The 21,274-nt window shown below is 40.1% G+C and overlaps 1 protein-coding gene across 6 annotated transcripts in view; it reads left to right on the top strand.

Annotated features, from left to right (window-relative positions):
• The window catches only part of SPTBN5 (spectrin beta, non-erythrocytic 5), a 95,285-nt gene that overhangs the window by 54,624 nt on the left and 19,387 nt on the right, over positions 1-21,274 (top strand). For 5 of the 6 annotated variants that reach the window (XR_004497846.1, XM_033515023.1, XM_033515021.1 and 2 more), the window contains 15 exons: positions 2,219-2,323; positions 3,294-3,479; positions 7,336-7,491; positions 8,130-8,321; positions 8,937-9,032; positions 11,650-11,768; positions 12,412-12,526; positions 13,215-13,328; positions 14,029-14,150; positions 14,785-14,947; positions 15,902-16,090; positions 16,889-16,966; positions 18,392-18,564; positions 19,600-19,690; positions 20,341-20,487. Coding sequence is in view for 5 of the 6 variants with exons in the window: in XM_033515023.1 (XP_033370914.1) it covers positions 2,219-2,323; positions 3,294-3,479; positions 7,336-7,491; positions 8,130-8,321; positions 8,937-9,032; positions 11,650-11,768; positions 12,412-12,526; positions 13,215-13,328; positions 14,029-14,150; positions 14,785-14,947; positions 15,902-16,090; positions 16,889-16,966; positions 18,392-18,564; positions 19,600-19,690; positions 20,341-20,487 (2,046 nt within the window). In the remaining variant the exon portion in view is untranslated. The remainder of the gene's footprint in view (positions 1-2,218; positions 2,324-3,293; positions 3,480-7,335; positions 7,492-8,129; positions 8,322-8,936; positions 9,033-11,649; positions 11,769-12,411; positions 12,527-13,214; positions 13,329-14,028; positions 14,151-14,784; positions 14,948-15,901; positions 16,091-16,888; positions 16,967-18,391; positions 18,565-19,599; positions 19,691-20,340; positions 20,488-21,274) is intronic. The other variant, XM_033515024.1, reaches the window with a different exon arrangement.

Here is a 21,274-nt window from a genome sequence, read left to right as displayed (position 1 = left end):
GCAGCTGAATATCAAACGTCAAAGCAAGGTAGTGGCTGAAATACGGGATCCGTCCAAGGCAATCAGGGCAGGATCAGTGCACCTCAATGCAGCTCAGGAGGGACTGATGGCCAGGGCTGAGCTGAGAGATTCCCAGATGGGAGCAGGGATCCATCCAGGGCCCGTTAGTGCTGTCAGACCCTGGCAAGTAGGTGTGGAGTACCCTGCACATGTGTTCAAGCTTGGGAAGCCTCTCCTGCAGAAGACGCCCTGTGGGGTTAAGCAGTTGTCCAGAGAATAAACATCATGGCTGGTTTTCTAAAGCAGCTGTCAAAGAACATCTTTTCCCTCTTATAAAAAAACACTCTGTAAGACTTCTACAGGACTGTAACATTTTGCACAACAAGGATGATCTCTCTTGATCACTCTAGATGTTTGGTATTTTTTACCATGCACACCTATGGCTTAAAGGCACAGATTTACCCATGTCCTTTACTAGTCCATTTCCAAAATGTTTAGCAGTTGTGTTGTTTCACTGATTCTGTTCTGCTTCTTTCTTGCCTCGTAATTCTTTCACACTATATAATTGATCTCAAATCTTCTACAATCTGTTATTTGCACTTTACCCAGTCAAAATTACTGATTGGAATTTCTCATCCTTGTCCAAAGACTTGTGATTCCATGAGCTCACAAAATGGATTACACATTACACAATGCTGATAAATGCAATCCCTCACAGCGGTCTGATTTCCCAAAGTGTGTCCAACCATAGTCACTTCAGTATGAACTTTATCCATGGATAGTCTTTGCTTATGTCCTGTCAGAGCCTATGAGTGGGAATTTTATCCTGCTGTTGTCTCGTCACTGAACAAGAAAAATCCTGTGGGCAGTTACATCCAATGAAAAATAATAAATTCTTGTCAACCTGAAAAAAAGCGTAATTTTTACTTGCTAATAGATAACTATATTCTTTATTCTTTTGCATTTGGCAAAACTAAGTATAACAAAATATATGAGACAATTAATTGGGCAATCATTTTTCTTGACACCAGAACAGAATAAGGGAGCACTGCAATGCCTTTGAGACGTGTGTGAATTAGTTGGAAAATGTGCACACTTGCACAATGTTAAAAGGTGCAGAGGTCAGATTTCTTAAAACCACATTTTTTATTTTGGACTAAAGTCTTTCTGCGTCAGAGACTGGCAGAACAGAGAATAAATAAAATCAGTGCAGATAAGTTGGAATGATGGCCTGAAAAAATGACTGATGTAATGCACATGGTACAGGTGCAAGCTATGAAATCTTTTCAGGTGCAATACAGAAGGGGGGCAAGCTGATCTGATGGTACATCTTCTGAAAACTTTCTGGAAGCTCATAGCAAGGTGAACTTGAGTTCATTGTGTTGTAAAAAAGAAAAGCACTATATATAAGCACATGCTGAAGATTGCAGCTTGAAAGGCACTCTGCTGTCTTCCCAGTCTTCACTCGGGCAGCTTTATTGCTTATTGCCACTTGTTACATCAAGTCTCAAAAGAAGTGGAAATGGAGAAAACCCAGAGGAGAGCAAGAAGAATAATCAGAACCAAAAAGACGGAGACGTTGTGGAATGATTGATCAGATCACTGTAGTTTTAACCGCAAAAAGACAGAAATCCTCTTACGCAAAAGGTCTACAAACATGAACAAGGCTGGAGCAAACGTAAAAGGAATGAACCCCTGAGTGTGAGGAAGAGGGCAGTATGTAACTATCTGTAGCAATAGCCATGGATTTTCAGGCTAGATGTCTGGAAAACCGTGCTAATTGTGAAGGTACTGGTTTAAGTACCTCAGTACTCAACCAGTGCTTTAAAGCACTGGTTTAAGTTGCTCAGGCAGGCTGCAAAGTCTCTGTTATGGGATCTCTTCTAGGACAGAATCATATGGACATCTGTCAGACATGACAGTGGTCTGCTTGGGATTTTAAGGATGGCTTAGACCTCTGGAATTCACTGCCTTGTCACTTAGTGGTTGTGATAAGGACTGACAGGTCACTTTCCTTAACTATACCTCTTAATGCTTCTCTTTCTTGCTCAAGACCATGGATTTCTAATAATTAATTTCTGTCTTCTGTTGCATCCTGCTCCTTTTTTTCCCTCTCAAGTGTACTCCCAGCAGCAGAGTTAATACCTCTTCTCCCATTTATGAATCAAGATTATGGGATAATTAATTCACTGAGAAAAATAATAACTTCTTTTTATAGGTTTATTTGAAAAGCAGTGACCTCGGAAGGTCTGTAGATGAAGTAGAGCAACTGATAAGGAAACATGAGGCTTTTGAGAAGCTTCTGGCATCACAGGATGAGAAGGTAAAACAATAAACAACAAATATTCTACCAGCTAGAATTCTATGAGCCAAAATGATAAATATACTTTTTTTTTTTTTAAATATGGTAACACTTTGAATTGGTAACAGGTGTGAAATGCCTGATATGCTTGAACAAAAGATAAAAAGGGGAAGGTTAGGGAAATAAGAGGCAGAGCACTGGAGAACAACTGCTAAAACACTCAATGCCCAGGTCTATGCAGCAGATAGGAAAACCACTCAGTAAGCTGAACAGGGGAACTTACAAGAATATTTAAAGCAGGCCATATTGTATTATGGATATCAGAAGATTCTGCTTTTTTTATTTAAAAATTGTGACTTTTAAAGCAAGTAAAATATAGTAGGTGTTTTACAAAACGCAGTAGGTATTTTGACATTAAAAAAGTTGTCAATATGCAGTTGGTATACAATGGCTGTAGCAAATGGGTAGCCTCTCTGCACCTTTGGAATAGACACTGAATTGCTTACCTGTGTAAAGGAATCTGCCTGGCTGGTGGCCACTGCTGTAACTCACCCAGGGCAGAGCTAAGCTTAAATCTGTGGCTGTGCCTGGCTTCCCCAGAATGAACTCCCAGGACTCCTGCCAGCTCCCTGCCAGACTGATTGCTCATTTTGATAGCTGCATTACAACACCTGGTTTCCAGAAAGCAATAAAATCTGAGCTCTCATGGATGTCATGCTTGCTTCATGATTCCTTGCACTGGACAATCAGTGGCATAGGGACTCCTGAAGCTACAATTTTAATTAATTTGTGTAGCTGGGATGTACCAGCAACAGTAATGTCAGAGATGTAACACAGTACAGGTTGAGGAGGAATGCTGGTTAACTTGTCCCTGTTAGTCTTGGTTCATTACAGAAAAAATGAGACTATTTTAGCTATGAAAGGAGTTTATTTTGTTTCTTTCACACCACTTGGAAGCATAAAAGTAATTTGAGATGTGTTGCCTCCTCAGATGATGTCTCTTCAAGAACAGGCAAGCAGATTGGAAAAGGCTGATGGACTAGAAGGGCAAAAGATTCAACACAAACTGAATGTCATCCATGAGAGGAAGCGTCAGATCAAGGATCAATCTCAGAGCAGGAGAGAGAAGCTGCAGACTGCCCTTCTTCTGGCACTTTTCTACCAAAACTTGGAAGAGGTAAGAGGGTTTTAGACTGGAATGGGGATGTAAAGCAGAGGAACTGCCTGCCTGTGTTGTGTGAAGTGCTCACTCTTGCCAGACATTATCAGGTGGATGGATGATCTACTCTGGTGTGGCAATTCCTGCCACATTCATGAAAAAGGATGCTCCAATGCCATTCCTGTTACTATACTATTGTCATGGAATTGTGCCCATTACAGCCATTTCACTCATCAAAAGCTCTGCTAAAATGAAACAGTTGAAAGGAAAACTGCAAGCTAATACATATTTTTGATTTGGTGAGAAAGAAAATGCATGTCAAATCAGGATGAACACAAAGTGGAAAGCCTGGGCACCAAGCTTTATTAGTGGGTATTCCTTGAAGGCCTTCAAAACACTGCTGTGACTCAGCATAGCTCTTGAGCTACTGTAGACTGGCCTCTGCAGAACATGCTGGTCTCTGTCTCGTGTTCTGGCTTTAGTCCTGTAACTGAGTAGCTCTGCTCTGTCACTACTGTTGGAAAGACAAACTAGGTCAGCCTTTCAAAGGGCAGCATAACATGTGTGACTGAGAACTGTGCTGGCACAAACAAGAGCACACAGACCCAGGGGCACATTTTCAAGCACTCTTGCTGGTTTGGTATCCACCCCTTCTGCTGCTTTGTCCCATGGAATGTCCTCAATGGTTTACAAAACCAGAGCTATGCTTTTTCTTTTTCCTTTTCCTTTTTCTCTTTTTCCTTTTCCTCTATTTCTATTTTAATTTCTATTTCTATTTATCTCCTTTTCTTTTTTCTCTTCCTTTTTAATTTAATAAAATTTATTAGAAATTATTTATATACCCAAATATTAACTTGTATTACTTGGTTATACTGTTACTATCCCATGATATGAAAGTAATGAAAATCCACCAGTAATGGTCTGTCCACCTTTTGGACTAGCAGAGGGGAGTGGATGGACTGGATGGTGCATTGCACAGGGGTGATAATTTCAGAAGAGCAATTTCCCAAAATCCTCTTGGTAGAGAAATTGTCAATGCCCTTCTAGAGATGCAGTTAACCCATTAGGTAGGAATAGTTATGCATTTCTTTCCATCTCTCTGTAATTGTCAAATCAGTGCTTGGGCTGGGGTTCCCCTTCATTCTTGAATCACAAGCTTAGTGCACAAGATTTGGCCCTGCATAGTGAAGAACATTTCCCTATTCTCATCCACTTTCTCCACGTAAATTCAGCCATTTGGGGAACTTTTGCTCTCAGGATATGTGCTCATTTACCTCACCAACCTAGAATCATTGCCTAATGCTGTAGAATGTGAATTTCACCAAGCAGTTAAAAAAACCAAAAATCTTACAATAATATCTTCCTTTCTCTTTGTTGGAGAGAATGGAATGCTTAAATTTATTTTAATTACATTCTGGGTGTGTACAAGTTTGTTTATGAGAAAGGTCCCCACAAGAATGTTAAATTCGGAGATGTGTTTTGAGTTTGGCTTTAAAATCAATGAGGCCATTGCTTATTCTTACCTTTTAATAGAACAAGACCCATAGCTCAGGTCCCACTCCCCTGAAAACTCTCTGTCCTGCAAACATGTTAAATAATTTCTATTGATCAAACTGAATCTTTTGTGTCAGCAGAAATTAATGTTCACTGTCATCATTAAAATTCTTCTAGTTATTCTCTAGAAGCAAGTACATAGAGAACTACACACATTAGTACAATGACCCACAATAATTAACTCAAGAGATCACATGCAGCTTACAAAATAAAACTCACCCTTCTAAAGTAGAAATATGGTGCTTTTGTCTCATGTAGAGAGAGACAGACTTCTAAACTACCTTATTGCCAAAAAATATGTAGCTCAGTGTTAATCTGGAAGGCAAATGAGAAGTTGCTACTTAGAAATACGTGTATTTAAGTTATTGCAGAGGGAATATTATAAAGTTAGAAGGTTTTGACTTCTAAAGCTGGCTCCGGGTTTTAACGCTGGCTTTGAAACTTGCTCATGGTATTAGTAGTACTTTCTTTCCCTTTCATCCTGTACATAAGAACAAAAAAACATTTACATCTTTATGTCAGGGGAATGAGAGAGAGAATTAGTTTTTTCTAGATGTCTGGAGTAGGCACATCCCTTTATATGCTTTGCATACTTCTGTCATTAAAAAATCAGTGTAATTTATGGTTTGTTCTCGTGAGGTTACAGTAACTGATCTTTTGAAAGAGCAAGTTTCTAAATTGGTAGTCCCCACATTTTTTAATTACTCCCATATAAATAAGTCTGGTCTTGTGCCTGCACTGCACATAACACTGGTTTTTCTGTTGTTTTCACTGAAGTGAAAATGGCTGCCCAGACAACCCTTAAATCTTTCCATAGAAAGATCTTGGGAAAACAGATCAGCTTTGCTTCACATCTGAAAGCTGGCACAAGGCCAGGAGAAGGATCCCTCACTCTCTAGAGCCATCTTAAACAAGCCTTAAAATAAACCAAGGCACTAAGAGTTCAGATCTTCAGTCTATCATTAAAGCCACTGCTTCTAATTAAAAAGTAGGAGAGAAATCGACCTTGAAGTCGCTTTATCCTGGGGATTGGTTTGTTTCTCATTCCAACCGTATGGATGAGCCTGCCATTCAAATGAAGAGTCACTTGAGTGACACTGAAACACAAATGTGTGGCTGGGAATGGGAGAAGGCCATCGAGGAGGGTGTTGGAAATTAAAGCAGCACATGACAATGTGTAGCCCTTGCTAAGTTTGACATGGACTGTTTGGGTCTCTAGCTGTGCTTTGGAGGGAAACAGTTTCTGGAGAGCAGGCTGCTAGCAAAAGTTGTTTCTGTTATTGTTTGTAGAATCTCAGCAGCTGAAAAAACATTTCAAATCATTAATTAACAGACAGAATCCTCCAGCTGACAAGTCTTGTGTGCACGTAGCACACAGATCTGCAAGGACAGCCAGGATATTTTGAAATTAATAAAGCTGCCCTTCAATTAGCAGCTTTTGTGTTGTCAAAGCATTACATTACTTCAGTGCTCTGAGGACAACAGGATCAGTTACACATTATGTCAAGCATTCAGTTCTCAGTGTTTTGATGGATAGAAAATATTTCCTTCAGTGCTAAAGGCTAAAGTTCAGCAGAACGTAAAGAAAACTGTGGGAAACTTGGTTTCCTATTCTTCATTTTATTCTGCATGTTTTAAAATCCCCTTAAAAATAATTTCCTAAGAGAAACACATAACTTTTGCTTTGTTAGCTCTCACAAATCACCTGCTTTTCTGAATCTGATATTCCTGACCAGATAACTTTGACTTTTATGAAGTATAAAAGCAAATACAGTTGCACTTCCTTCCAAATAATCTGACTAGTGCTTGGGCCCTGTCAGCAAATCTTTGCATTTGCATTGCATTTTCCATTTAGGTCTCCCAACACCACTGACATGAGGAGATGTTAGTGCTGTTTTATTGGTGAGGCACTGAATTCTAAAGAATCTTTGCCCATTTTGCCGGTAGGTCAATGGCAGAGATACCAGATGAAACTCAGAGCCCTAAGCCCCCAGACTCAGTGGTCATAATCTCACTTTAAATGTGATGCTCTCTACATAATCTAGAAGACTGTATAATCTGCCTTGTGATAAAATCTGAGGTATTCAAGGAATTTTTCATTTCTCCTGTGGTCAGATAAAAATTAGTTTCATTCTGACCTGCTTTTAACAAAGTAGAGTAAGTTCAGAAACTGGAGATCCACCCACCTCAGCTGTCAGCTCCCACTCAATCTGTCGAGCCCAGGTACAGACACTTGTACAGGATGGTGACATATCCTGGGAGGAGACCCCAGGGTCCCAGGTGGCTGTTGTGCTAACCTGCGTGCCTCTCAACCTTGCAGGCAGAAGATTGGATCAGTGAGCGCATGCAGAAGCTGGAGGACCCTTCCACACAAGACCCCAGCAATCTGCAGGACAAGATGAAGCTGCTGCAGAAACATCAGGTCTTCGAGGCAGAGATTCTAGCAAATGAAGAAATCATCACAGCTGTTAATAAGGTGACCCTCTCACTCTGTTAGTGTTTTTAAAGATTATTACTGCTCATCCAAAGATGGACAGATTGATGAAAGGTAAAGGAAGAGTAGCTTGGTCATCACTTCTGCATCAATTATCCCACTGGTGTGACGAGAACCCAGTTGCTTTGCCATGGAAATGTAATGCTGTTAATTTGCAGCAAGGAGATACTTCATTTGCTCCACCCAGGGAGCTTCCGTCTTTCCTTATAGCCTGAATAGGAAAATACACACTGAGTTCTTCCTTGTCTGACATGATTAATCCTACAAAAGGCAAATAGGATTTCATGCCAAATTTGTGAATATTCTTGTTGGAACTGGGTGAATCATATAGCTAAAGGTCACAGTCATCTGTAATACCTCCCTTGGCGCTCCCATTCCATGAATATCTTCCTTGGCAGGGAAATATTCAAATCCCAGTGTTCCATGATTCTAGATTCCCTCCACATGTAAAAGCTTTCCAGCTGGCTTTATCATTTGGGTGATAAGAATTTATATAAGTAATCTGTTGCTCAATCCAGGTTAGGAAGGTGAAAGAATTCTCCTAGGAAAGTCATGAAACATAGTAATCCCATTAAAAATGAGGCAACTTTAACTTCTAATTTCTTCTTCTGAATGTGAAGAAAGGAGAAGCCCTGGTGTCAAAAGGCCACCCAAAATCAGGAGAGATCCGTCGCCAAGTCCGCATGCTTCAGGAACACTGGGAGAAGTTGAAGAGAGCTGTTGCTGCTCGTGGAAAGATGCTGGAGGACAGTCGGGACTTCCTAGAATTTCTCCAGAAGGTGGACCAGGTGGAAGCCTGGATCAGGGAGAAGGCAAGTGGATTTTAGTATTTAACCCAAGCAGCACACTAGAGACTTGACATTTAGCAATGACATTCTGTGTCATCTTCCAGGATATTTGCCTAGTGGTTTTTGTCTGGAAGAATCATGACATGTTCTACAAACAATATGAAAGGAATGATTGGAAAAATTCTATGGAGTCTGTCCATACCAGAGTCAACTGGGCAGTATTAGCACGATCTTCTCATGTGAACTGTGCACATGAAGAGTTTGTGATTATTTGTGGCCCTCTCATGTGTCTCTACTGAGACAGAAAAATGAAAGCAGATAAGAATGGAAAACACTTGAAGCATTTGGCAGCTGGCTTTCACTCTCATTGTATATCAAATCTGGAAGTTTCTCTTTGCAGGGGTGAAGGAAGAATGACTTTCATTCAGAGGCTGCTTCCGTAGCCAGTAGTAGATCGAAAAGGGAGTTGGGACCAAGTCTCATAATTATCTAAAGATCAGAAGAAACTATTTCAGAAGCTGTAGGTTGGTGATTTATAGACACATCACAGAAGTTACTGCATCAGGATAAGCATTGTGAGTTGCTGTGGTCTTGTACTCTTCACCTAAATATTTGTCTGTTTGCTGCTTGTTTCCCTAGGAGGTCATGATTAATGTAGGTGATGTGGGAAATGACTATGAACACTGCCTGCAGCTCAAGAAAAAGCTGAATGAGTTCCGTGGAGCAGCATCAGGGGTAAGAGGTGTTTTCCGTGCTCATGTCGTGCATGGCTGCAAGCAGCAGGCAACTTTTCAGTCCAGTTAATAAATACAGTTCCAGTGCCCTGAGGAGGTGTAAGACCAAAGTGATAGGAACATCACTACCTCCAAAGTCATTTTAAAAGACAGAATTTTCTCCTGTTATGCCTTCTGCTTTGAAGATGTCTAGGCAGGACTGTCAGCCACTCATGACACAGCCTAACATTTCAGACTGCATTAAATGACTCACTGTGTGAGCCTGAATTTGGGCAGATTTTGTTTGGTTCATGCCGTCTGCAAAGTCACAGTGATTTTCACCCAGATGGGGTTTAAAAATGTGTGCTTCAGCCATGCCTGTTTGTCTCTGAGAACTGATCTGGACCTTCCATGAACAAGCCTGTAAAAAAAAAATACTGTTCTCTATTTCTATCCTCTATTTCTCCATTTTCCTTCTCCTGAGGAATGGTCTCATTCTCATACTGTTTCATCCAAATTAAGCACATAAATCTGGGGGCCTCTGTTTATATACACACATGTGGTTACTCATGAATCATAACGTTAATAACCAGACATTTAGTAAAACAGAGCAATGGTTTACGCTTTGGATAACAGCCATGTGACAGGACAGCTGCACTCTTCACCTTTCAATGCTGAGATCTCTGTCCTTCTTTTGTGGTGCTGAGTCACACCAGCTGCCTCTCCTGCCCCTGGTGAGATGTGCCGACTTAGGCACCAAACCTGGGAGCAGGGGCCTCCTTGTCATGTGTTCAGCTCCCACCGTGAGAACTGTGAGGCCATATATATTGAGGGGATGCAATTGCACCAACCTCTTGTTCTCTCTGTGTGAACCGCTACAGATGAGGACTAAGAAGTCTGTGTGTCACACAGGAAAGATTACTGTGCTGATTTGCTAGTCTGGAAATTGCTGGAAAGGTCTAGGAAGAGATGTGTTAGGAATTTGTGAGTGATGTTTACTCCAAAGTAGTCTCCTAATATTCTTCATCCTTTGTTTGCCTGTTATCTTTTTGTTGATTCTTGTTATGGCAGCTCCCATCATCTACTTTTGTTGCCTAGTAGCAGAAGACAATCCTCTTCTGCAAAGTAGCTGTGTAGATATGCCTGACACCAGGGAGAAACCCATGAGCTCCCTATCCCAGAGCCCAGCAGAATTTTGTGACAGTGCATTCACACTGGATTTGCATAGAGAGCCAAATTACTTGGCTTCAGCACCAGGGAATTAGTAAATTGAAGAGACATTCATTGTACTCACCAGCTGACTGTGAGATAAGGGATTGGGCAAGAGCTCTTCTACAGCTTGTGCCAGCCAAAAGAAGGATGATTAACAGGGCAGAAGCAACCCAGTGTTCCAGTCAGCATAAGCCTCTGAATAGGAAAGTTATTTCATAAACTAAGGTAGATCTTATGTGCCACTCTTGCCACTCTTGGCCTTATCTTGGCTATCAGCTTGTAGCCACTGCTCCTGTAACACTCTGAACATGACTCCTGCAGATAAAAAGTTGGGACAGTTATGCAGTTATGCCCGGATAGTTTGTGCTCAGCTGTGTAGTGCTTCCTAGGATGATACAAACAGAAGGAGACTGCTTCTGGCACAGTGTGTGCATCCATCCAGTCTGGGTTTTCCCACTAGAAAAATCTGAGATCAGGGTAGGGAGTAATCATGCTGCATTGATGGCTGCCAGACTTCCTATTCATTGTGCTGCTATTATTTCCCAGGAGAGGAGGCTGCAGGGTTTCTGAAGAATATCTGACTGTCTGCTGGTTTCTCTCTTTTACTTTATGGCTGTGTATAATAGGAAAGCACATATGGAAGCACGCATATTGGTATGGATGCAGCATAAACAAAACACACAACGAAGTGAATACTTACATTAACATCTTGCAGCTGTGCTTCTTTACACCAGTGATTGTCTTCCTGCTAAACCTGTGATTCATTTGTCCCAGAAAAATAAAGAATGTGTTTGAATCTTGGAGCAGCGTTGGCCATCTGTAGTGCTCCAAAAGAAAAAAATTATCCTACTGTACTCCAGATTATATGGGCAATGTGCAAATATTATCCATTCTGTGGTATGTGCATGGGAAGAAAGTCTCCTAGAAGACTTAGAAGAAAACAGAGTGGCATAGGTTGTCTGGGATTCTCAAGGCTGTGTGGATTTTGAGCCTGTTGTCTACAGTACAGAAGGCACTCTAGGACAGAATCTCACCTAGATAAAACAGACAGTGGGCCCAGGAGCCCATGAGTCACCACCTGTCTGACAGAGGAACAATCTGCCTCATATCAGCAACCAGCAACTGCATCTGTGTTTCTTCACCAAACAAACCCCTGCTGAAATATCTGGCTTAGAAATGAGGGTCTGAGGGATCTCACCTAGACCAAGATCATTGCTGCATCTACAGCCATTAATGTTCTTTCTTGCCTTTACTGTCTTCTCATCAGGCACATGGTAACACCAGCACTTGTAGTAGAGCAAACACCATGTGTCTGAAACGTTAGAGAGGTAAAACCTTTTTTTGCTGCTGCTTGACTGTCACCTCAGTGGAAAACTCAGTCACAAGCAATTTGAACATGTACCTTTGTACCCTTTGTCACTTTACAGGAATCAACAGTAGACGATGCCCACATCAGGACAATCAATGCCCTGGCCATGAAACTGGAGAGACAGAACAAGGAGGAAACAAAAACAATCTATGAGCGCAGAAAGCAGCTCAATGAGAAGTGAGTGTGCTTTCAGATGTCCTGTGTAAAGCAAAAACAGGAAGGGAAAATTAGGTGTCTTCGGCTGATATAAATGAAGGAATTGGAACATTTGTTTTCTTCTTTAATATCACAGCTACCAAATATCAGACACTGGAGTTGTCTTTCCAGAATGCCAGAGCAGGTAGCTTAGAAGGATTCTTAATCCAGAAGTGCCAAAGTCATGTTTCTAGCCTTGGAGTCAAATAGTCTGTTTCACACTACTTGGCACATGAGAGCCATGAAGCTTAGACTCTTCCATTTATTCACACAGTTGTCCTGGTGAATTGCCCTGTGCTTTTGCTGCTCCACAACCCCCTGTCTAAGAAACAAAAGCATGAAGATACTGATTGTGAGATCATTGAGAGCTTAAGAAAACTGGATCAGTACTTTTTAGCTTTTAACCCCATGCCATCCTGAAGACGTGGAATAAATTCAACCAGATAACCTTCTCAGGGTAATGGTTTATCCCTGTGATAAGCCCCCTGCTATAGAGAATTTGGGGATCAATGCATGAGGTAGTTCAGAAAACCTGTGGTTTTGTTTAAATATGAGTATCATGAAACCCATTTGTGGAAATCCTTACCTCTGATATACATCTTTAAAACATTATTTCCAACTAAAGGTGGAACAGTTTTCATGGTAACCTGAATGCATACAGGAAGAAGTTAGAGGGAGCCCTAGAGATTCATGCCTTAATCAGAGAAATAGATGACATCACAGAAAGAATTACTGAGAAGGTAAGTTTTCCAATTTTGATTAATTGAAATGGAAAAATGCTCTATCAGTCTTATTCTTTCAGGAAATAGAGGTAAAAATGCCGATCCTGAATTATAATTGTGATATTAAAAAAAAGAGGAAAAAAAAGACTATATAAAAGCTAATTATTTCATGAATGTAAGTAATTACGTTTATTTAATTATAAGTCAATAGGTAAGTGGTACTACTTAAGACTTTTGGCTTGAATTTTTAAAACAACCTTAAAAATCTATTTCTTAATTTTATGGTATTTAATTTCTTGGAATCCCAAAGGCAAATTTTACTTTTTGTATTTTCATATGACATGCCTGAATTTCTGTGCCACAATTTATTGTGAAATATTTTTCTGGTTTGGCATATGACAAAAAAAAAAAAAAAAGAAAGAAAGATTGAGAAATGGAGGGAGGCACCACTGTCTTGGTTTTACATGTGAATGGCCAGAGGCACCTTAAGAAGGATTATGACTGCTCAAAGAGGTGTGGATTCTTGTTTCATCTCTGTAAGGAGAGCAGACAATGTGCTGTATTGATATTTAAAAAGACAATAGGAACATTCAGATGGCAATGCAAAGAGGTGAAGGAGGAGGAGGAAGCTCTTTGAAATAATTAAGATACAATCCTTTTGTTTGGTGTAATATTCACCATTTGCATATCTCGATGCCCTCTCCAGAGTGTATTGATACAAGCATTGGATTACGGAAAAGATGTGGAAAGTGTGGAAAACCTGATTCGAAGACATGAAGAAATGGAGAGAGAAATCAGTGTTATTAAGTCCAAAATGGAGGTAAGAAGTAGGGAAGTACGAAGTATACTAAAAAATATTCACTTTTTCTTCTTGAACATATGGTGGAAAAATCATTGTTACTCTTCAGATTGATTAGCAGGAATTTTCAGCAATACAAGTGCAGAATAAATTTCTTCTCATGAAAATACCAGGCTGCTTGATCCTACTTTATCTTATCAAATATTATCCTTCCTGATGCACAAAATCTAAGAAGAAAAGTCCCTTTTTAATGTTCTCTAAGTCTCTGGCCCTCACCTGCAAGCCAGATCAGACTGTCATATACATTTGGGAAAACATGGACTTCATCTTTCCCCCAGTTCCTGGATTTAGTTGAACCAAAATCACAACTCTATTTCTGTTCAGAATTTAAATGCTAACCCCATACTGCACGTAGTTTCCGTAGTTAGAATTAGCAGTTCATTTTCCTGTTTGCCCATATTCTGCAAAACTCTTTTCTAAACTGTAAATTAAGTTTTTTGCATTCAAAGTAATGCACAAAGATCTTTCTTCACATGGATGTTTGCTCACAAATGCTTGTGTATTACTTCTTGCATATTACACATCCCTTTGTATATTTTGCTATTGTAATTTAATTACCCGCCTTTGAGACCTAGGATCTTAAAAAAGAACTATTTTTCCTGAAAGGCAAACTCAGGAATGCATTTGGCATAAATTTACCCCACTATAAATCTCTTCCCAGCCACTGGAAGTGGAATCTTTCCGCCTTTCCACAAGGAATCCGTCCATAAATGACAAACTGACTACGAAGCAACAGGAGATGAAAAACAACTGGCTTCGACTCCAGGGACAGGCCAAACAAAGGTGAAGACTTAGAGTTGTTTGAATATCTCTTAGCAGGAGCAAAGCTGCTCCCTGGGGTCTAAACCCTACTTGCCAGAGGTGTTTTAAAGGTTTTTAAGGATTTTTTACAAAGTTTACACAGGCAGCTAAGACACCTGCATTGGAAAAAGTGTGACTTGGTACACAAAAAGTTCCACTAATGGGACCTTGGGAAAATTAATACAATGTTTTTGTGGTTTATCCCATTAAATAATGTTACTAAAATGCCTTCAGACTATCAAATTAAATGTCATAAAGCCTTTGTGAAAGGAGTCTTTTTTGGATGGTTCTTGAAGATTTTTTTCCCTCGAATCTTTCTAAAACAAGAAAAGCTTAATCCTGATCTGTAATCACTGGTGTAAGCAACACATATGAAGGCTTTTTGTCCTTTCTTGTGCTAATGAACTGATGTAGAAAAATGAGTAAGTATGTTGTCTTCAAGGCAGTGTGCATGTCCTGTGTTTTTGGTTAACATGAGGACTCTTAGGAACTGTAAGGAAAAGCTTGAATTAATTCCATTTGGCTTCTGTTAAGATGTTTTCCTCTGCGAATGGGGAGGGAAAGACAACTAGATAATTCCATGTCACATAATGCTGAACTGCACCTTGTGTGGCAGGAAGGAGAAGCTGGCAGCCTCGTACCAGTTGCAGAAATTTAACTTGGAAATGAAGGAGATACTAGACTGGGCCCAAAACACCAGAGCTTTAATGGAAGCAGGGGGGCTGCCTAAAAGCGCAAGTGAAGCTGAAAGTATGATTGAGGAGCATCAGGAGAGAAAGGCAAGTATCCTCTGTGGTTCCAATTGCACCTCCTGGGAATCTTTCTGTGTGCACTGCATGCTTCTGTCAATAATATGGTAAAAAACTGTTTTCAGTACCAGGCTGGGGATAGAAATCACCTACATACTTACAAAACTGTCTCATGGGCTGTTGGATGGCTTGTGTCTTTGCAAAAAGGCTCAGAAGCCCCGTGAGCTCTCACCTGCACTGCTGTCCAAACCTGACAGGGAAAAACAGTCTCACATCATGCTCACTGCTCATCTCCTTATTCATATTGCCAAAGAAGTTAATGCCAACTAATCCTTGCTTTGAGCTAGATTTTTTCATGTGAACTTAATTTACCTGAGAAGAAAATAAAAACAGCAGTTTGTTTCAAACAGCGAAGTAAATTAACTGAATGGTGCTATACGTTCAGTTCTGAGACACTTCATATGCCAGTTAATTGTTATCTTTCTAATGTTTTGGTGGCTAATTTGGCTAATACTTTTGGGGTTCTTTTTCTATAAGGAGTGATATTTTAATTAACACTAGGGAAAAAAAAAAAATTAATATTTTAATTTTTCCCAGGAATCATAGGTGTCTTTCAGCTGTTGTGCTACATTATCTTTGCAATTATTTTACTTTTTCTAAAAGTCCTGTTCAAAGAATAATTACTAATACCCAGTGCTTTGTGGGTCCCTTTATTAGCACAAAGAATTTGTAGATTCTAACTAAATCTCAATTTTCATTTGTAGGAAAACAGTTGTTCCTAGACCAGTAAAGTCATTTACTATTTACATTTATTCTCCCTTAGGCAATTCTGTGCCCTTCCAGTAACATAGCTCAAAGATGAATGATTTTCCATACAAATATTAGTGCTGGAAAGTTACAGACCAAACTCTTCCCCTTAAGGCTTGTATTCTGAATAATGGCTTTTCATAAATCCTTGACATCAACCTTAGCAATGTATTTTAGGAGGAGATTGAAGCCCGAGTGGAAAGATTCAATGCTCTCAGTGACTATGGTAAGGAACTTGCCAATTCTGGTCACTATGCAACCCCTGAGATTCACCAGTGCCTCTCCAGACTACAGCAAGCCTGGTCTGAACTGATCCAAGCATGGAAAGAACAATATATAAAATTGTTTCAGGCACAAGATTTACAGGTGAGTAAAATGACATTCAAGAGAGAATGCACATGCCACTGACAGTTTTTCTTGATATAAACAGCAAATTTATGAGATGGCGGGAAGAAAGATGTGCTAATAATACCCAGTGTTTAATCTATATTTCACTGGTTTCTGGAAGGCATACTGAGAGCCAAGCACATTCAGTGGTGACAACACTTTGAGAAATTTTACCTCTGCAAATCATAGAAATTCCTGTGGAATACATGTTAATATGTTTTTCAAAGACTGTAAAACTTAGCAAAATTTGGTGAAACTCTCATACATCTGGAAAAAGACACATACTTAAAACACGACATCACTGCTCTTCCAAATTCTATAACCTTCCCAAAAAGACATGGAGCCAGACCAGTATTTTTTAAAAAGTGAAGAAAAATTTAGCATGGAGGGAATAATGTATTTTTTCCTGGCTTTTTTTTCCCCCTAATAAAAGAACTATTTTGGCTGCAGTTTTCCAGAAATACTTCCCTGTAACAGTCATCTCACTTTAAAAATTTCTGCTCAAACAGAGATTCTACAATGAAGAATGTCAAGTACTTTAAGTAAGTGCTGGGATCCCATCTAAAATCATCATATATATGAGAACTTAAATCTTATGGTATGGGCAGTTTGAATGCTTTTTCATTTATTATGTTACTTTTTGAAATAACCATGAAAGTTTGGGTTTTTTTCTGAAAAGCTTGAAAGTTTTTGGTGTACTCAGCTGCAGTCAGGTTAGCTTTACAGCATTTCAGCATATTGTCATGTTTGTGACTGTTGGGTTTTGCTCCTATACAGAAATTCTATGGCTACGTGGAACAGATTGAGAGCTGGCTCAGCAGCAAGGAGGCCTTCCTAGCTAATGAGGACTTAGGGGTATGTGCTCTGAGAAGTTATAATTTTCTCTGCAATCAGTCTGGAGGAGAGGGGACTGCACAATGATGTGCCCTGAATCTTCCTATGCTCTTTCTCCTCCTGAAGTTACTGCTCTGCCCTGTTGGTTAAGGATCAGATTCCTTCCCTTGGTATTTTACACAGGATGGGAATCTCAGCACTGAGAGTTATGAAACAATCCAACTGCTCAGATTATAGCAGGAAAAGGAGACTGCATAGAAACGTACAACTCCAGCATGGTTTGGGTTGGAAGGGACCTGAGAGACCATCCATTTCCAACCCTCCTGCCATGGGTGGGGACACCTCCCACCAGCCCAGGTTGCTCAATGCCTCATTCAGCCTGGCTTGTCTTATCTGACCCAAATACATTTGCCAGCAATATGCAAGCCATGACTGTCCCTGCTGGCACTCCCAGTGTAGCTTTAAATTACCTACCACAGGTATCAGTAACTCTGCAGTAGCTGAAACTGCAGAGTGATGCGTGGGCTGCAAAAGCTGTTCAGGATGCTGGATATACATTCTGACACTTAGCTCACCCTACACCTCGTATAGGTGGTGCTACTCAATTAGTTGCCTCTGCAGGGGCTAGAAAAACATCTCAGAATTCAGTGTATTTGCAGTCCCTTCATTACAGTATATGGGACTTAGAAGGACTTCTAATTTTTGCACATTTAGCTCAGCGATGTGCAGAAAATGCTCTGTGAGTAATTTCCCATCCAATGACTCATGTAAACACCCAGAAGTTCAGTGTTTTTTCTGACCCACTTGATGTGAGCTTATTGCTTCTTTTAGAATAGGGGAGAAGCAGAGTTTACTGCGTTAACAACATTTTGACACCACTGGTTCTATAATTAAAGTGCAGAGGGTTGCTGAAAAGAGAACTCTGAGTCATTAAGCTTGGGATTCACAAACATTACAAGAAGTGTTTCTCTCCAGATTAACTGTAATGTCAGACTCCAGTCCTCAAATTCAAATCTGGATCTGAACTCTTCCAAATTGTTGGAAGTTGAAACTGAGACTCTAATTTTAACTTCTTTCTGTGACATATTTGTTCACTTAACTCTGATTTCAGTTTGGCATCCCACATTTGCTTTCAGCATGGCATCCGTTTTACGAGTGATTTTAAATTAGGCACTGATGTTTTAATTCTTGAGACATTGTGTGTTCTCTGCAGCACAACAATATGCACTAGAAGCTAAGCACTGAAATAATGGTCTCAGACCTTCCATGGAACATTATTTAGGTCCCAAGTGTCAGATCAATGCCAATGAATTCCAAAGAAAAATAAATTTTCCTGACAGCTAGTTTGCAGATGTGGGGTAAATGCCATTTACCTTCTGGATTATCCGTGTTTTGGATGGAAAAACTCTGACTGAAAGCAGCTTCCTTTTGTTGAATTCTATCCAGGACTCAGTGTCTAGTGTGGAGAGCCTGCAGCGGAAACACACACAGTTTGAAAAAGCCCTGGAAGCTCAGATGGAGAAAATCGATGAGATGGCTTCATTTGCTCAGCAGCTAACGCAGAACAAGCACTATGACTCAGAAAATATCAACAACAGATGCCAGGCTGTTCTGAGGAGGTGAAGTCAAATCCTCCCCATGTCAGCCACCAATCTCTTCTGCAATGAGATCCTCCTCACGTGATCATTATCTTTAAATTATTTAAGAGAACTATAAGCTGGTCTGCATTTGCTCACCTTCCTGCTTTGCGCCCAAATTGGCCGTACTTCATCAGGAGGCTTCCAAAATGCAATTAAGTGGAGGATGAGCAGGGTTCAGAATAAGGCAGTTTCTCTAATTCTGTATTCTGGCCTGGCCTTAGGGACAGTGCTGCCAACAGAAGTCTGCCATGTCATTAAATACTTCATTATCATTAAATGCCATCAAGAATGGTAATTTGCTAGACAACTGCTCTTCTCTGCTCTAATGGGGTTGATCTTTAAACCCCACTCAAATTATCCATTAGGGCATTTGCAAATTTTCTGACCAGATATTGCCCTTTCATGAATTACTTTATTCCTAGTAGCAATTTGCATATTGTTCATCTTAAACAGGCACTGAAGTAAAACAAGTTGTATTCACTGCTTTGGTAGATGAAAAGAGCTACATAAAAGTTATGAAAAGGGACTGGAGATCTGTTATGATTCAAGTGAATATAGATTCAAGTGAAGAGATTTATTAATATGGTCTAATTTGATATGATTTAATAATATCTCGCATCTGCATTAACACAAATAAAGTCCTGCAGGTGCAGAATTGGAAAAAAAAAATTAAAGGATGGTACAGCTTTGGTTCATCCATGACAAATGCCATCATACTTGCAGGATTTCCACATAAGAAACGTGCTGAGTTTATGTTCTCTTGAGCAGTAATGGTGATTTCTACAGGCAGGTACCATATATACAGATTTTGTGGATAGTTTAAACATATCTATTAGCTAACAATCTTTCCTGTAGTGTCCTGGGCACCTTCTCTGACAACCCAGATCAAGTGGATCTGCATATTATGGACAGTTCCCTCCTAGGGAATGGAGGATTAGATCATGAGTGTTTTAGAGGTGAGATTTATCTAATTCACTCTGTGACTTTTACCTCACACATCTGTCTTCATCTCAGAAAACAGAGACTACTGGAGAATGCTGCTGCTCGCAGACATTTGCTAGAGGAATCAAGGCTTCTGCAGAAGTTCCTGAAGAATTCTTTTGAGGTACAATTACACAGGATTCATAATAGTCTGGTTTCTTAAAACATGCTGTGCTGCATGTGCTGCATGATCTGAATCCCCAGACAGATTTACTGTGAGAAAAATCAAGGAACTGAGCCTCAAATGAGATAATATTGGGAAATATGAGGATAAGAATGAAGGGATATTTTTTCTTCTTCCCTCTGGTCTAGTCTAGTAAATGAAAGATCTACCGTACATTGGACAACAGCAAATGCAGGAGAAATAAATACATTAAAAGGGAATGTGCCACCATTAAAAAAAAAATTTAAAAAAGAATAAAATATTAGTTATTTTATTGTGAAATAGTGATAATGGGTTAGAAATAGGGAGATCATTGTCTATGCTCCCCTATGCACACATGTGCCCGTGCATTTTCTCACCTTAGGGAGAAATGGGGAGTGTGGGGGCTATCTGATGGAGACAGCTCCATTTCCAGGCAACAAACATCTAGGGGTGGCTTCATGAAGGGCAAGAGAACCTCTGGGGAAACAGAACCTCTGAAGGACAGCTCATTTCAGTCCACACTTACCAGTTCCCTGTTTTGTACATGTAAGAGAAGAGCCTGTCAGGCTGGAGCTGAAGAAACTGAACTAACACTGAAGATTTTGTCTTCTGTTTTTCCCTCCCCACAGGTGGCTGCCTGGATTAATGAGAAGAATAGCATTGCCCAGGATGATAGCTGGAAGGATCCCAGCAATCTGCAGACCAAACTGCAGAGGCACCAGACTTTCCAAGCAGAGATCATGGCCAATAGAAACCGTCTGGACTCCATCAAATCAGTGAGAGAAGCAGGGGTTTTGGGCAAGGGTGGGCAGCTGGCATGAAAGACTCTGCAGACACTGTGAGTTACAGGGATCTCAGACAAGGGAGGGGGAGTCCTCTCACTGGCATTGTCCTTGTTGTCTCTGAGTATACTGAGAAGCTTATTCTTTTAGTCCATCAGGAATTCTCTGTGTCCACCTGTTTCTTCACCCTCTCTCTCTGACTATCTAGTGTGATCTTGCTATGCATAGTCACTGTGCACACAGTGGAAACAGATGGGGGCCTGCAACAAAAGATTCAACCTACTGACTTTAGGGACATCTCTCTGGGTGAGTGCCACTTTAGAGATATCCTTGTTTCTTTCCAGCAGAGAACCCACCTGATTGGATATACAACCTTAGCAAGTCATACAAGATGTATCCAAAAAAAAGGATAAAGTAGAGTTTTCAAGTGCTTCCTTTGCAAAGACATGCTAGTAGGCGAGATATGAAGGAAGCCTGACAAGATTTGTCATATATTTGGCAGAAGCAGTGATCAGATGATAAGTTTGGAAGGAGAGACTGTTACATGTTTATTAATTTTATTTTCAGCACAGTGTGTACTAGATGTATTTTGCAATAGATTGCTATATTAAAAGTAGATTGCCCCCTCCAGATTCACCTTAATCTTAAAAACACCTTTTCTTTCTCTTTTCTTTCTCTTTTCTTTCTCTTTTCTTTCTCTTTTCTTTTCTTTTCTTTTCTTTTCTTTTCTTTTCTTTTCTTTTCTTTTCTTTTCTTTTCTTTTCTTTTCTTTTCTTTTCTT

Source organism: Parus major, chromosome 5, assembly GCF_001522545.3.
Source record: "Parus major isolate Abel chromosome 5, Parus_major1.1, whole genome shotgun sequence".
Classification (NCBI taxonomy): domain Eukaryota; kingdom Metazoa; phylum Chordata; class Aves; order Passeriformes; family Paridae; genus Parus; species Parus major.
Note: the sequence above shows the minus strand (reverse complement) of the source record. Positions and strands in the feature narration are given on the sequence as shown.